This window comes from Cyprinodon tularosa, unplaced genomic scaffold (assembly GCF_016077235.1).
Source record: "Cyprinodon tularosa strain WSP-4 unplaced genomic scaffold, ASM1607723v1 ctg2, whole genome shotgun sequence".
Lineage (NCBI taxonomy): Eukaryota > Metazoa > Chordata > Actinopteri > Cyprinodontiformes > Cyprinodontidae > Cyprinodon > Cyprinodon tularosa.
The window spans coordinates 2,715,812-2,730,072 of NW_024038733.1; the positions used below are offsets into that span (position 1 = coordinate 2,715,812).

The 14,261-nt window shown below is 39.6% G+C and overlaps 1 protein-coding gene across 1 annotated transcript; it reads right to left on the minus strand.

The window, feature by feature from the left end:
- Nucleotides 1–3,022: 3,022 nt before the first annotated feature.
- Nucleotides 3,023–8,280, minus strand: sbk3 (SH3 domain binding kinase family, member 3). The gene is made up of 4 exons (XM_038284199.1): nt 8,006–8,280; nt 5,804–5,951; nt 5,252–5,454; nt 3,023–3,959 (listed from the first exon to the last, which is right to left on the minus strand). Exons 1-4 carry the CDS (start codon nt 8,009–8,011, stop codon nt 3,180–3,182), a joined length of 1,137 nt encoding a protein of 378 aa, XP_038140127.1. The 5' UTR covers nt 8,012–8,280; the 3' UTR covers nt 3,023–3,179.
- Nucleotides 8,281–14,261: the final 5,981 nt, after the last annotated feature.

Genomic DNA, 14,261 nt, shown 5'->3' on the forward strand with positions numbered 1-14,261 from the left:
CCATTTGGTGCCCAAATCATATGCATGTTCAGTGAAAGCCAATATTGAAGCATGACAAATGTAGGATTAGCAATAGTACAGGTAATTCCTTTACTGAGTCAAAAGTTTGGGTTTCAAATAGCCTGTTTGTTTTATTCATATTTTGATTAAATATGAAAAAATGTCATTAATAAAGGCAGGACAAGAGGACAAGAGGTTGAATAAACTGAAATGTGTTTCACCTCTTTTGTACAGGTAGTGTGAATCATGTTTGCAACATGCAGATTTGGATGGAGAGCATGATGGTAATACTATCACATTATATTGTTGACTCCAATTTTAGATGTGCCTCCCCTGTTGAGCTGCACCTGTTGCTTTATCAAATCCAATATTACATCAATGTCTGCTGATGTGCTCCTCTGGGGTTGGTAGATTTGAGCTATTTATGTTTAATCCATATCTAAAAACAGCAATTTGGTTAATTTTATGTGGGCTCATAGAAGCATTTGCCTGTAGCAAGAGGGTCCCAAGTTCAAATCCCAATTAAGGCTTCGCAGCTTGACCTATGCCCTTCCCTGCATCCAAGGAGTCTAAATTATCATACAGTTTTACTTACAAAATATGCTCCTGATTTGTCTTGTGAAATATCTAAACCATCAGACTCTCTGATTTTGTCAGACTAAAACCAACTAGTTTCATACACTTTATTGGGATTTTATGTTCAAAACTGAACAGAAAGTAATGCTGAAAAGTCAAATTCACAGGATTTTAAACTGTTACAAAATATTCTATGTGCATAAAAAAGGTTTGAGGCTCATTTAAATTCAGAACCGTATGCTCCAGTAGCCCATTTAAATTTGGTTTTAAATTAGTTTTTTGATGGATTTAGTTTTTAAAGGGGCATAGCCATGTTATGTGACATCTTTTAAGTATATTCGCTGATAGCTTGTTTTAGTCCAAGATCCAGTGTAAAAAAAAAAAAAACAAAGGTTTCAAGTCCTAAAAAGCATTCAGAAAACAGAAGGTTTGGTGTTTACATAAAAGTATAGAGAGGATGTTCTTTTTCTGGGTGGATCATCAAAATAAGTGGTCCTCCTCTTTGTCAATCATTCTGGTTATGCATTCACGTAAGGCCGTCCTATTTGCTCGTACCCATTTTCACCTAACCCTATGCCGAGAAATATCTGGCTGCCGAGAATTACCTCCCCTCTCGCACACTGATGAGAAAACTGATTGAAATATGAATGAAAGGGGAACCTTTAAACATATTCTCAATGTTTTCATAGTTCTTATGCATGGATGCCCTAAAATCTTAGAGTTTTGGTGGAGAAGGTTGTTCACTTTAAAGATTGTGTTACCTGAGCAATGGATCTTCGAAGCTCTTCAAAAGCCAATCTCTCCCTTCTGGCTTCTTTTTTTTAAATAATGTAATGGTGCAAAGTTAAACAAAATATCTAAAATGTGTCATGATCTTGTCGAAGATGACTGGCCTGATTACTCATTTAATTCACCTGCCTAGCTCCATCCAGTTCTCATACTCTTCTTCTGATCCACCTGCTTCAGCCTCTATTTAACCAGACTTCGGCCAGTCATGTGTGCCAGATTACTCAAGCCTTTGGTGAGAGTTCTCTAGTGTACCCGAGTGTTTCTGATGCCTGATCCCGGCCTATTCTGCCTCTGGACTTCTGAGCCTACATGTCCCCGTTCTTATCTATATTTCTGACCTATCCTCAGACTCCTACTGGATTCTGCCTGTGTACCGAACCTGGAACTGATTCCTGACACCGTCCTGGATTTCCCTCCAGTACCTCTTCAAATTTCGGATCTCCTGGCTCTGAATCCTAAACACGTTCTCGACATCTGCTTTGGCTTCGCCCTCTGAATTATCATGCCTTCAGCCATCTGCTCGGTTCTGATCTCCTGCCTGTTCTCTGACCTCTGGGACTTCAGTGTCCGGGACTCTCTGAACGGCACCCGCATTGTCATGTTGACAGCTGACTGGCTGAATCAACCTTGTTCTCAGGGAATGGACTGAACTGCAAGACCAGTTTAATGTATCACACATTCATTATCATCTTCCGTCACTACCCTGTGTTCTTCTATTGCAGAGGTTCCTGCCTTAAGCTGGCATACACTGTACAATTTTTTGCCCTTTTCGGACCAATTCTCCAGTCATAAGAGAATTTTTCAATCGGACAGACTTTCAGCCTGATTATGCGTCGTGTGTCAGTATACAGGGGCTAACGATGGGCGATCAGCCACTCACGACCACCTCCTGATCAGGAATCATGGAGTCGGAAGAAATCAAACGTGTTTGAAATTCAGTCGGTCGTCATGGACAAATTGCTCAGTGCGCATGCGCAAACACAGATTTTTCTTCTTCCTTTCAGATGGAAAAAACAGAAGCATGGTGGGGGTGCGAATGAAATGGAGTTCCTTCTGTAAAATTGACAGACCGTAGTGGCCACGTCTGCTTAGCCATGTCTTTGTCCAAATACGTTGTTGCCTTTTCTTTTGGGCTTTCTTTGGGCACACAAAATTTCACAAATTGCCAAGGCAGCTCGTTTCACTCTAGTAAGCTTTATATTTCTCTTCTACTCGTTTAGCTTCCGGATAGATGAGTCTGAGTAGTGCAATCTCACTGCTGAGCTGAGTCTGACATGGTTTTTAGACGCACAGTGTGAGCAGGTAGATCGCATCAGACTGTCGGGTCGCACAGTGTGAGAACATACATCGTGAGCTGTGAACTTTTAGACACTGAGGTTTTGTCGTACAGTGTGAGCTGTAGCTGCGTGCAACGATCGTAAAATCGTACAGTGTATTCCCGGCTTTAGACGCCGATGCTGTTCTCTACAATTCTGTCTTAAATAAAACATTTTGTGAAACCTAACTGTCAAACTGCCTTAAAAACTTGGCCCGTTTGTTCTGAGCCTGACAAAATGTGGTTGTTTATGATGAGTAGAACATGAAGGATTACAGAGATTCATTTTGGCTCACCTCATTGAATGTTAGTAAGCAGGACAAATGAACTGTTCAGACCTCAAATTTTTCATAATTTATTCGCCATGGCACACTAAAACTCACCAACATATGTATATAAAACAATGAAAGTGAAACCTTGAAGGATATTTACAGACATGTAAAAAGCAGAACCTTATACATTTGAGTTGCAGCAATATCTACAAAATAGAAAATAAAGCTTATCTCTCTCCTCTTCCCTCTCTGAGCAGCTCCTCCTCCACACCTCCTCTTTCTCTTACTTTCCTGGCCTCCTTCTCAGCCTCCATTTCCCTCCTCTGTTCTTCTCTTGCTGTCTCCATGAGCCAAGGCCCTCCCAGGTAGCTCAAGATCTCCTCTGGGCTTGCTCTGTGTTTGGGAGTGGGGTGTAGGAGCTCCTTTAATAGAGTCATCACTAGCGGGCTGAGGCCCTCAAATTGTGAGGGAGGAGGGTTGCTTCTTTGCTTTTGCTCCATGATTTGATAACTATCAGCCTCCTCTTCAACATATTGTGCTTTGTCCTCTTTTTCAGCCTCATGGTCAAACCACTCCTTGTATTTGCGGTAGCCAGGGTCATCGTGCGTGCTCTCTTCCCAGGGGAAGCAACCAGTCAGCAGGCAGTAGATGAGCACGCCAAGGGCCCAGCTGTCAATACTGGGCTGCACTGTTATCCAGATGTCCTCAATCTCCATCTCCTCCTCGATCCCCTCCTGCAGCCTCCTCTCCATCTCCTTCTCTACCTTCTTGGCAGCCTCCACCTCGGGGGTGCAGAAAGGAGACTCGTACCACACCCCTCGGACCGTGGTGCCAACAGCCCGTGTGAGGCCGAAGTCACCCAGTTTGACCCATCGACAGGAGCTGTCACAGAGGAAGATGTTCTCGGGCTTGATATCACGATGGACGAAGCCTAGGGAGTGGAGGTGTGTGACAGCTCCACTCAGCTGGGACATCACCCTCTGGACGCAGTTCTCATTCACCCCAACCTAAACCAGACAGAGTGTCCTGATCAGTGCATATAGAAACAGTCCTTTAATAAGCCTGGGGCCACAATCCTCACATTTTATATAACTATATGGTTTATAGATAACTATATGATTTATTTATAGAAGATGAAAAATTTCCCTGTACAAAAAAAAATAAAATATAAGCTTTGTTTGTACTCCCAATATTTATTAACAGAAACCAAAGATCTAGGAATTTCCATATAGACAAGTTTCTGTGTATATTTAACAAAAAAGTTCTTTACAAAACTGTCTAAATCAGTGCTAATGAGCACTTCTCCTTTCTATTTTGATTTATTTGATAAGGACAACTATATACATTTTAAATTTCATATAATATGGCACTTATGGCTGTCCTTAAAGAACGTATAAATCAAATTTGCATTTTTACTTTGTTGGGATCAAGAGTGACCATCATTTGCTTCACACCTATTTTCTTTGAGTTGAGATGATCAGATTGGTGATTATGGCCTTTGGAGTCTTGGTCCATACGTGTTCAGTGGTAGAATTTGTATAGCTATTGGTACAAGCGAAAACACACTGTTGTGTACTCCAATCAATAGTATCCAAAAATGCGAAGTGCTTTGTGATGCAACCACGTATTTTCCATGTGGTCAACCTAAGGAGTACCTGTTTATTCGTGCTGTTAAATCAACATCTTAATATTACACATGTATGAGGGGAAATGATTATCTCGACAAAGGAGAAGTACTCAATAACTTTAGACAGATATATCAAAAATATTTAACAGAAAGAGGATTTTTGTTTTCATAGAAAATGTTTTGGGTCTTAGGCTTGAATTCATTACAGTACAATAAACATTACAAAAAAAATCTTGATTTCTCACAACAAGTTTTGTTGGAGCTCTTCAGCGCGGTTTTTCTGATTATCAAACTGCGTCACTAAAAAAGTTTGTGACGCACTTGGAAATCGCTGCTGAGCTTCAAACTCACCTTATGCAGGCTGCACAAGGTCTTATCAGCTGTCTGCTGTGTTACTGGCAGAGGCACAAACACAGAAATAGGTGTACTGGGGGCTGTTATCAACTTTGTCTCAAGTTTAAACTTGCAGAATAAAGAGCTCAGAGCAAGTGGATCAGCCGAGAAACCGCTATGACCCCTACAGGCAGCTGCTGCTTCACATCTTTTGCCATGTAGATGTCATTAAGCAGTTTTATTGTCCGGTAGAGATCAATTACTCTGCCTCTGTGTATTTTCATGGAGACATTTAAAGCAACAGCAATGAAAACCAGAGATTTGAGGCTTCAGACTTACCTCTGACACAACAACGCTGTAAAGATCACCGTACAGACAGGCTTGCTGGGCGAAGACATAGTAGGACGGTGTGGAGAAGAAGATGCCGAGGGCCCTCGTCAGAGAAGGATGGGTGCAGTAAGCGAGGGAGAGGTTGTATTCCCGCAGGAAAGAGGTGAGTAAGGTGGACTTTCGAGGAAAGAACTTCAGAGCCATTGGAGTTCCTAATGGGAATTAGAGGAACATTAAAGGTTTTGGGTTGAAGTGAACTATTTAAAACCTATCATCTTTCATGGGCTGCAAGTGCTGCCCGTGACTGACACAGTTAACAACTTTAATCCCCTCTTGGACCGACTTTTGCTTCACAGCTTTGCTCCAGCTGCTGAAACTCTATCCTGGAGAATGTATCAAAGCTCTTCATTACAGTGACAGAAGCAGTAAAGGTTAAATGAGCTCCTGCAAAAGCCGAACACACACATTTAGTGTCTTGATTAGAGAAGAAGAACTTGAGATGCACCCTATAGTTTACACTTTTTATAAGTTGTGACCCACATATTTAAGTTGTGCACTGACCTCTCTTCCTGTGCAATGCCAACATGACCTTTCCATACGATCCCTCTCCCAGGAGCTTCAGCACCTTGAAATGGTTCGACACCTTCAGGGTGGGCAGGGACTGCGCTGACAGGAAGCATAGCTCGTCGAGTTCCTTGGCTGCCTCAGCCTACGTGGTTTCGTGCAAACAGACACACAAATTCAGATTTTGTGTCAGTGCTTTGGGCATCAGGCTTTCATTCTGTAGCATCAAGAGAAAGTAGATCTGCACTCTGACTAGCATATGATGATAGATAACTTAAGAAATATTAAGTGTGACTGTAAGGCTGCACTTTCAGGGGTGTCACCTGAACCTACAACATGACAGGATCTGAAAAATATAAGTCTAATGTATCTAATTTATTGCAAATTAGAATTGCATTAATTTCTCTGGTTGCAGTCTTATACTGATAGCTGGAAAAAGGATCCCAATTTAGCATTTGGCAAAGATTACTGGAACATGTTGCTTTTTTATGGCTTTCTGCTAATCTGGCTTGATCTTCTCTGATGTTTACAGTAAATAGAACTAATTCCTGACATGTCTGATCGGGACAATTAGACCATTTGGCACCGTCATTCATCAGTCTTTGTCTATGATGTCCTGTCCCCAATGATTTCCTTTGAAGTAGAGCACCCATGACATAAACCGGCAAACTATGATGGGTGTCAACAGTTAGACATCCAGCTTAACACAAACGATGAGGCGATCAAAGATGAACAGCATATTTTAACTTGTGACCTTTTACATGTTGTGTAACTAAGCGACAAATCTGAAATAAACTGCTGCGAATATAGCTACTGAAATTATTATTGTCCAGGTATCATTCTGTAAATCCTCCTTTAGATTAATCAGAGCAATAAAGGCAGATGGATTAGAAGATCAGATGATAATACAAAGAACCTCAAAGGTGTAAACACATCCGATTTCTAAGAAACATCTCAAAGAATAACTTGCTCTCTGTAAAGGAAAAAAAAATTTCTAAGATTTCCATATTTTGTCATGTAAGAACCATGCATTTATGTGTGGACTTTGACTAGACCATTCTAACACAAAAACTGCTACGATCTATATCATCTAAAAATAGATCTACTGGTTTGTTTGTGGTTATTGACCTGTTGGAGGGAGAACTTATGGCCTTATCTCAATATTTCCCTTCCTGTAATTAGGTTTGTTCATCAGACATACATTTTCATCCAGTTAGAGAGAGATGCTCAACAGAAATTTTGATATGATCAAAGGAATCACTAGGTCAGAAAAACAGAACTTTTATCTCTTTGTCGAGGTAAAAAGAAAAGCGCATTTATGCAAATAAATACTGGTATGTAAAAATTGTATGTATGTATGTAAATGAAATCATGATCAAACTGAAACACATTCTCGAGTGAATCGATTTTAGACCTTATCAAACTGTTAACAAGAACTGCAGCTGTCTACTCATCAAATTTGTCATACATTTGATATCTCCCATATGACAACAACAACAAAAAAATACTATACTTAGTTTTTTCGTTTTTCTTTCCTTTATTGTCTAGTTGGATGACTTATGGCTTTGTTATTTGAATCAGTGCAGAATCCGTATGAAGATTTCCCAGGAGAACTTTAGCTATGATCATTTATCAGATGCTTATTTTTCTGTAACCTTTGTCTCCAATTAACAGGTGCTGAATGGTTCTAATACTATTCTTGATAGAGCTTATACATTTAACATTTAAAGAAATGTTAAATGCTTTAAAGAAACAGACACTTCTTCTCACACTCTTCCAAATGTTTAAATTACAGTAGTATTAATTCATAGCTTTTTTTCCTTTTCCCCATTCTGATCATGTTCCATGGTTATCTATTATCATTAGGGGATTATCGTATTCATTATTTATGTTCTTTTGCATATTTGAAATAAATGTTTTAAATAAAAAGTAAGCATATAACACCTGAGCTATTGGAATACCTGGATGAATAAAGCACATCTGCTTCAAACCCTTTTTTTTTTTGCAGTTAATAGCACTTTGTAAACATATGCAGCTTCAGCTCTATTCGCATTTAAAAATATGCACATAAGACAAAATATCAAAACATTATGGATATGCATACATTATGAAAAATGTTAAATATTTTGCATTAGTATTAATTAAAGACTGTTAGTGTCAGGTTGCTATTTAACTCAATAGGCAATCTTAAATACTCACTGTCATTTTCGGTTTTGCTGGAGGGTCTCTGTTCAGTTTGTCTTGACTGTTTTCATCATCGATTCGAAACTTTTCTATCTTCTCTGTTCAATGCTGTTTATGAGAAGAACATTTGCTGCTAAACTGACATTTAAACTGGAATTTAAGGTTGTAATTCAGGCTTTGCTCCGTTGATCCAGACAGCTGCTTTGCAGAAACGCTCTTAGATGTTTATGGAAACCCAGACATTGGCTATGTGCATCCTCCCTGGGGACACAAACACACTAAACTCTCCCTCCCTCTCTCCCACTTTCTCCTCTCTCTCTCTCTCTCTCTCTCTCTCTCTCTCTCTCTCTCTCTCTCTCTCTCTCTCTCTCTCTCTCTCTCTCTCTCTCTCTCTCTCTCTCTCTCTCTCTCTCTTTTCCCATCCTAGTGCCAAGACTCACCCCGCGTCTGTTATTCTGGCAAAGACGCGCGAATCAGCTGCAAGGTATTTCAAACCTTTCCCTCACAGTCCATTCGAACCACCCCCCACCTCACCAATCTCACCCCCCCACCCCAAAATGTGCATCAGTTTGTCCGTGGTCTTAAGCACCCTCTCCTTTATTTTCCTCCTGTTCAGCTGTCACTCATTTTGAACCTCTGCTCTCCTACTTAGCTTCCACGTCTCTTTACCAACTTCTCAGTGTGTTAAAGTTAAACTACCCCTGCTGCCTAGAATTCCTCTTTTAATCAACAGGTATGCTGGAATGGTTGGAATAGGCCATCAAACTGTTTATTTGATCCCCTAATAATTACAGGGATTACAATATAAAATGACAACCTTTTCAACAATTGCTGCACATAGAAACGGGTACTTGAGGAACGATGACCACAACATAGAACTCATGCACTAACCCTTTTTTTAATGAACACAATCTCTGCTCTCCTTTCTACAAGTAGAACTTAAATACACTTTTTTCAAAAAAAAAAGTCTCAAAATCCTCATGCATTGATCAAAGTTTCATGACTGTCTCAAAATCCCAAAAGCAACTTTGAACACGACTCATCAAATTCATGGGCATGGCTAGAATAGAATAGAATAAAATAGAATAGAATAAAATAGAATAGAATAGAATAGAAAATCCCTTTATTGTCCCAAATCGGTAAATTATAGTGTTACAGCAGCAATGGTTAAAGTAGAAGTGCTCACACAATGTGCACCGAAGAAAAGTGAAGGAAAAATAACAGATAGGAAAATAAAACAGAGCATTGTACTGTAGAGTGTTCTACAATATAATACTCTGTATTTGGAGAATAAAAATCAGTAACAGCTGTGGACATGTTTACAGTAATGGGTATGTGAAAAATAGCAGCAACAGAGATGATGAAATGACAGCAGCATGTTATCTTACTGACTAAGACAGAAACTGGGCAAAAATCAGCATGAATTTAACAACGTATTGAGGTTGTTGGGAACAGCAATGGTTATAAAGTCTTACAGCTGCTGGGAGGAAGGATCTGTGAGGATGCTCCCTGGTGCATTCGTCTGTCACTTTCCAGTTCAGCAACAGCTTCATGCATAAGGTGGTAGACATTATCCAACAGAGATGTTGGAAATGTCAATGGAGGCCACATTGGCGTGTATGGATGAATAGTGCATAGTTGTTGTCTTTTTTGTTTTGCTGTTACCACATGTTCTGTAAACTTCATTTTTACTATGCACAGCACTATGTACAACTTTTTGTTGGTTTGATGTAGTTTTCTGTGGGGAAAATAAGAGGTAAACTAGGGTAAACTGTTTGGCATAGTCTAAGTTTGCAGGTATAAAAATATGATGTAAAACATGTTGCAATATATTTATGTACTATTTGTAAAAACTGTAACACTTTAGAGAAACAGGCCTAATGTAGTGTTTTCTGTTCACCATTGTGTCGCACTGAGCTCATTAGGGATTAAATTGTTCTGATAACTGTTTATTCATTTGATTTCTGCTGTGTGTCATTTCAAACAAAATGGGATTCTGGGAGGATTTCATATTGTTTTGAAAGTGAAGTTTGATTTGTCAAAAGAATTGAAGGGTTTTGAAGATTTTACGTATTTTTTTTAATGGCGTGTAGAGCTCTTAGAACATGAGGCATGTTTTGCTTTAGAATTAAAAAGTACCTTTTTAAATCAATAATATAAAATAGATCAGAACACGAAGTCAAAGGAAACAACAATAAACATTTATATGATTATATCCATTTATTTCTCTGTCACTGTGCTTCTTGAAAATCAAATCAAAGCAAATCAGATCAACTCAGGATAGTTTTGAATTATAAACGACAAAATGCAAGCACAAGTATTTCCCAATAATTCATCCAGCAGGAGCATCTGTTGTAAGTCAATAACTGGATGCAATCAACTGGATTTCATTGATGGAAACTTTTAACCAACCTGACTGTATTTTCCCTGTAAAGTTATTTGAGATGACAAATTGTAAATTGATGTAAATTATACATGTGTACATTTTTATGATCTCTTTCTCTAATCTTTTCTTCACCTTTGTACATTTTGCCATAAATTTTGTTTGCTTTTATTACATTTTCTCTGCATTTTATTGCTTGTCATCACAGACTGACATTTCTAACAGCTGAAGCTGTAAAACCCAGCTTGAAACTCCGCTGCCACTGCATTCCCACTTGTTAGTACTAGCTGCAGCTCCTATTGCTTTAACACCCTCCTCTTCTTTCCATCTACCCCAGTATAGGTCAGTTATACATACATGCTACAGCACTATTATTGCCTCCAGCTTGACGTCTGTATATTATGTAACCCAAATACAGGCTGTTATCACAAGAGGCTGTCTCTGCTCTGGTTTCTAACAGCATGTCTGTGTGTGTGCATGTTCTTGCTTGCACTGTAGGGCCTTTTGGCCCCTGTTGTGACAACCAGCTTTTACTGCTCCAAAACTAAACCCTATCTTTCCCAAATAATACAAGCTGACCCGAACACAGATGCTTTCATTCATGAATTCTGACACTTGTACTAATTATATCAGTATATAGACTGTGCGCAGATGGGTAATGAGGCACAGAGGGATTTCCACATTTCCCTGAAGAATAGTCTTTGTTGTCTTTAATAGAAGGTTACATAATCGGCAGTTTGTTATACTTTTGTAACACAAGTGTTGCAGAATGTAATGCACGCAATGGTTTTGAGTGCTTCCCATAATGTAATAACGTTTAAAGACACCATCCCAATTTCCATTATTAAGCAAATCAAAGAGCCATAGAACTTGGTCACAGTATCTTCAGAGAAGGTCTTACCATTACCATTGTAGGTATGCTTTCTTTACTGTTGTTGATATGGTGTAAAATTTTTACCATTGTTGGCATAAATCACTACTGGAATTATAGAAAACAAGAGTTACTATGTGATCACTTATCTACTCGGGTAACACAATTGTGATTTTGCTTATTTGTTCTCAGTACCAAAAACATTATTATTGTTTTTAACTGCATTCCTCATACAATTTTGTGTTATAAATAGGGTTGCACTGATACCACAACTGGCCGGGGCCTAAAGCAGGACTAAAATGGTGATATCGGTATTGGAGAGTACCAAGAAATAGGACACTGATACCATTTTGAGAGCCAAAAGTTTATTCAACTATTGTCACCCATTCCAGGTAGGGATTAAAAAGTTCTACTTTGTATTAGTCTTTTTCCTGTTTCACAAAGGTAGGCAGCAGCTTGACAAATCCATGATGGCAATTATTTTACATCCAAGTGGTATGCAGTTCTTCATATATACACAAACACGTCACTTTCAAACAGATGGTATCGGTATCGGCTGATCCTGCACAGCCAGGTATTGGGTATCGGTATCAGGGCAAAAAAAATGGCATCGGCGCGACACTAGTTATAAGCTGCTGTTAAATTAAGGGAAAAAAAACAAGTAGCTGGAAATAGATATGTTTACCATGAATGAGCATCAACATGGGATTATAATACGTTTTCTTCATCCCACCCCCTTTCAGGCCTTGCATTTTTTGGCATTCACTTGTGTGTTCCAACATATGTAATTGCCTGAAATACAATAAAAAAAAAAAAAAAGTAGAGTTCAACTGTCATAAAGAGTTTAGAACTATCAAGGTTATCATCCAACAGAAACTGGCTCAAAATGTGGCATGCAGTTGATCAAAATAAGGATCAAACAGACAGAAAATCCTCCCATACACTTAGCTTCTCCTAGCTGCCCTCTGGGAAGAGGCTTTGCAGCATTCGATGCAGGTTCCATCAGATTCCCAAACAGCTTCTTCCCCACCACCATCAGCCAGCTGAACTGTTGAAAGAAACTTTACATCATATCACAGACTCTGCATCACAATGATATAACAACAAACCAAAACACTGGTTTACAGCCCATGTATTTAATGCTCTGAACTTACATATCAATGTGTTTTTTTGCATCATGTTTTTCTCCCACACTGTTTCCATATGATCACTTTAGGATTATGCACTTTAGGAAATGGAAATGTCATGAAAGCTGTAAAAAACGAAATTTTGTTTTGTATTATATAAATGACAATAAAAGTTTAAGTCTAAAACCAGTACCACATTTGTACAATTTGTACATTGTCAGGAATCCAGTTTTTGTGGGTTGTTTCTGTGTTTCCTTTTCTCCTCCACCAGGTGGTGCCCCGTCCTCATTGGGCCTCCCTGCACACCTGCAGCTCGTTGCCTCATTACATGAGGACTCTTACCCCCGGCTCACACCGACTCCGGTCTTACCGGTGCGGTGCGGTGGGTGCGGCGCTGCAGTGATTCCAAGTCATTAAAAAGACGTAAACCTCTCTCACCGGCTGCTGAGCTGTCCAGCTGCGGTTAACGAGACTCTCCGGCGCTGCAGAAAATTCAGCAAGAAAGCTATATATCCTTATTTAGGCTGTGTTATCGCGTGAAGTTACGTGAACTCAAGTGAACTTCTGTTAAATCTCCAGACCTGTTGCCGGAGCCGCAGAGCCGCACCGCACCGTAGTCAAAAGGGCAGTGTGAGAGGGGGTGTGCGGGAGTTGCGGTCTCCGTCGGCTCGGTAACTGCACCGGAGCCAGTGTGAGCAAGGGGTAAAGCTGCTGACTGCCGCTACCTTCCCCAAACTGTTTGCCAGCTTGGGTAAGTCATCCTGCAAACTGGATGTTTGGGACCTTCACTCCCCTGGAAGGATCAACTGAGCCTCAAACTGAGCTGGGAGTTTAAACTGGAGGTTTGGATCCACTTTTGCCCAAGAGGTCGTTTGAGTTTCACACCGAGCAAGGGATTCATCTGCACCACAGTCCGTTCAAGTTCCGCAGGAAATCTGAGTGGCAGTCAGCTTCTCCGTTCACCAGGGAACAACCGCAGCCTGAGTAAACCCTGTCCGCCCACCATCAAACAAGACAGTCACTGGAACATCACACACAGACTGGATTCAATAAAATACACCTTTTTCTGGAAACGTGAGTCTGCAACCTATTCCTCCTCTTCAAGTCAAAGAATCTGATTTTCCACTGAGCCTGAACTAACTGCAGTGTCTTCCCCTCACCTTTCAGTTCCGGTTGAGCAGTGTTCAGAGCAGCACTGAACTAATCTCATCATACTAAATAAACCCGTAAAACTTTTCCCTGGTCTCTCTGTTTGGTCTTCTGCATTTGGGTCTGATCTTTAATTAAATCATGACATACATAAATACAAGAAATGAAAACCAGAGAAAAAAAAAGATGCATACAGTTTCTTAATCTTAGAAAGAAAATTAGACTAAACTTTTCCCTATAGATTAGTTAGAATAAAGAAAATTGTATATATTGCTGGTAAAATTACTATTGAACTTGTCACCATTTTTCATAGTAAACATATTTCTAAAGTTTCTACTGGCATGACATACACCAGGTGATGGCAACTCAAATAATGCAAACACTGAAATCAGAACAAGTTACGTAATCTGTAATAGTATGAAATGACAAAGGGAAAAGTACTGATCACACATAGAAGGTGGATTGAACCAAAGTCTGGTTATGAATATTATTAATTTCAAGTTTCAGCACTTTTGACTGTTTCAGTACTAATTTCTCAGATTAGATGGAATTCTGTCTCTGAAGCGACTCCTTTCATACAGGAGAGGCAGAGAGTAAGAAGGGAATACCTTACAGTGCCTCTGTGACAAAGCTGAAGAGGACTTGTCAAAATGATTGCATTGTCTGTGTCTGAAACAGAATTGAATCTGATTTACAGTTATTTGCCTGTCAAGGCACGCTGCATTTCTTTGCAAGAATAAG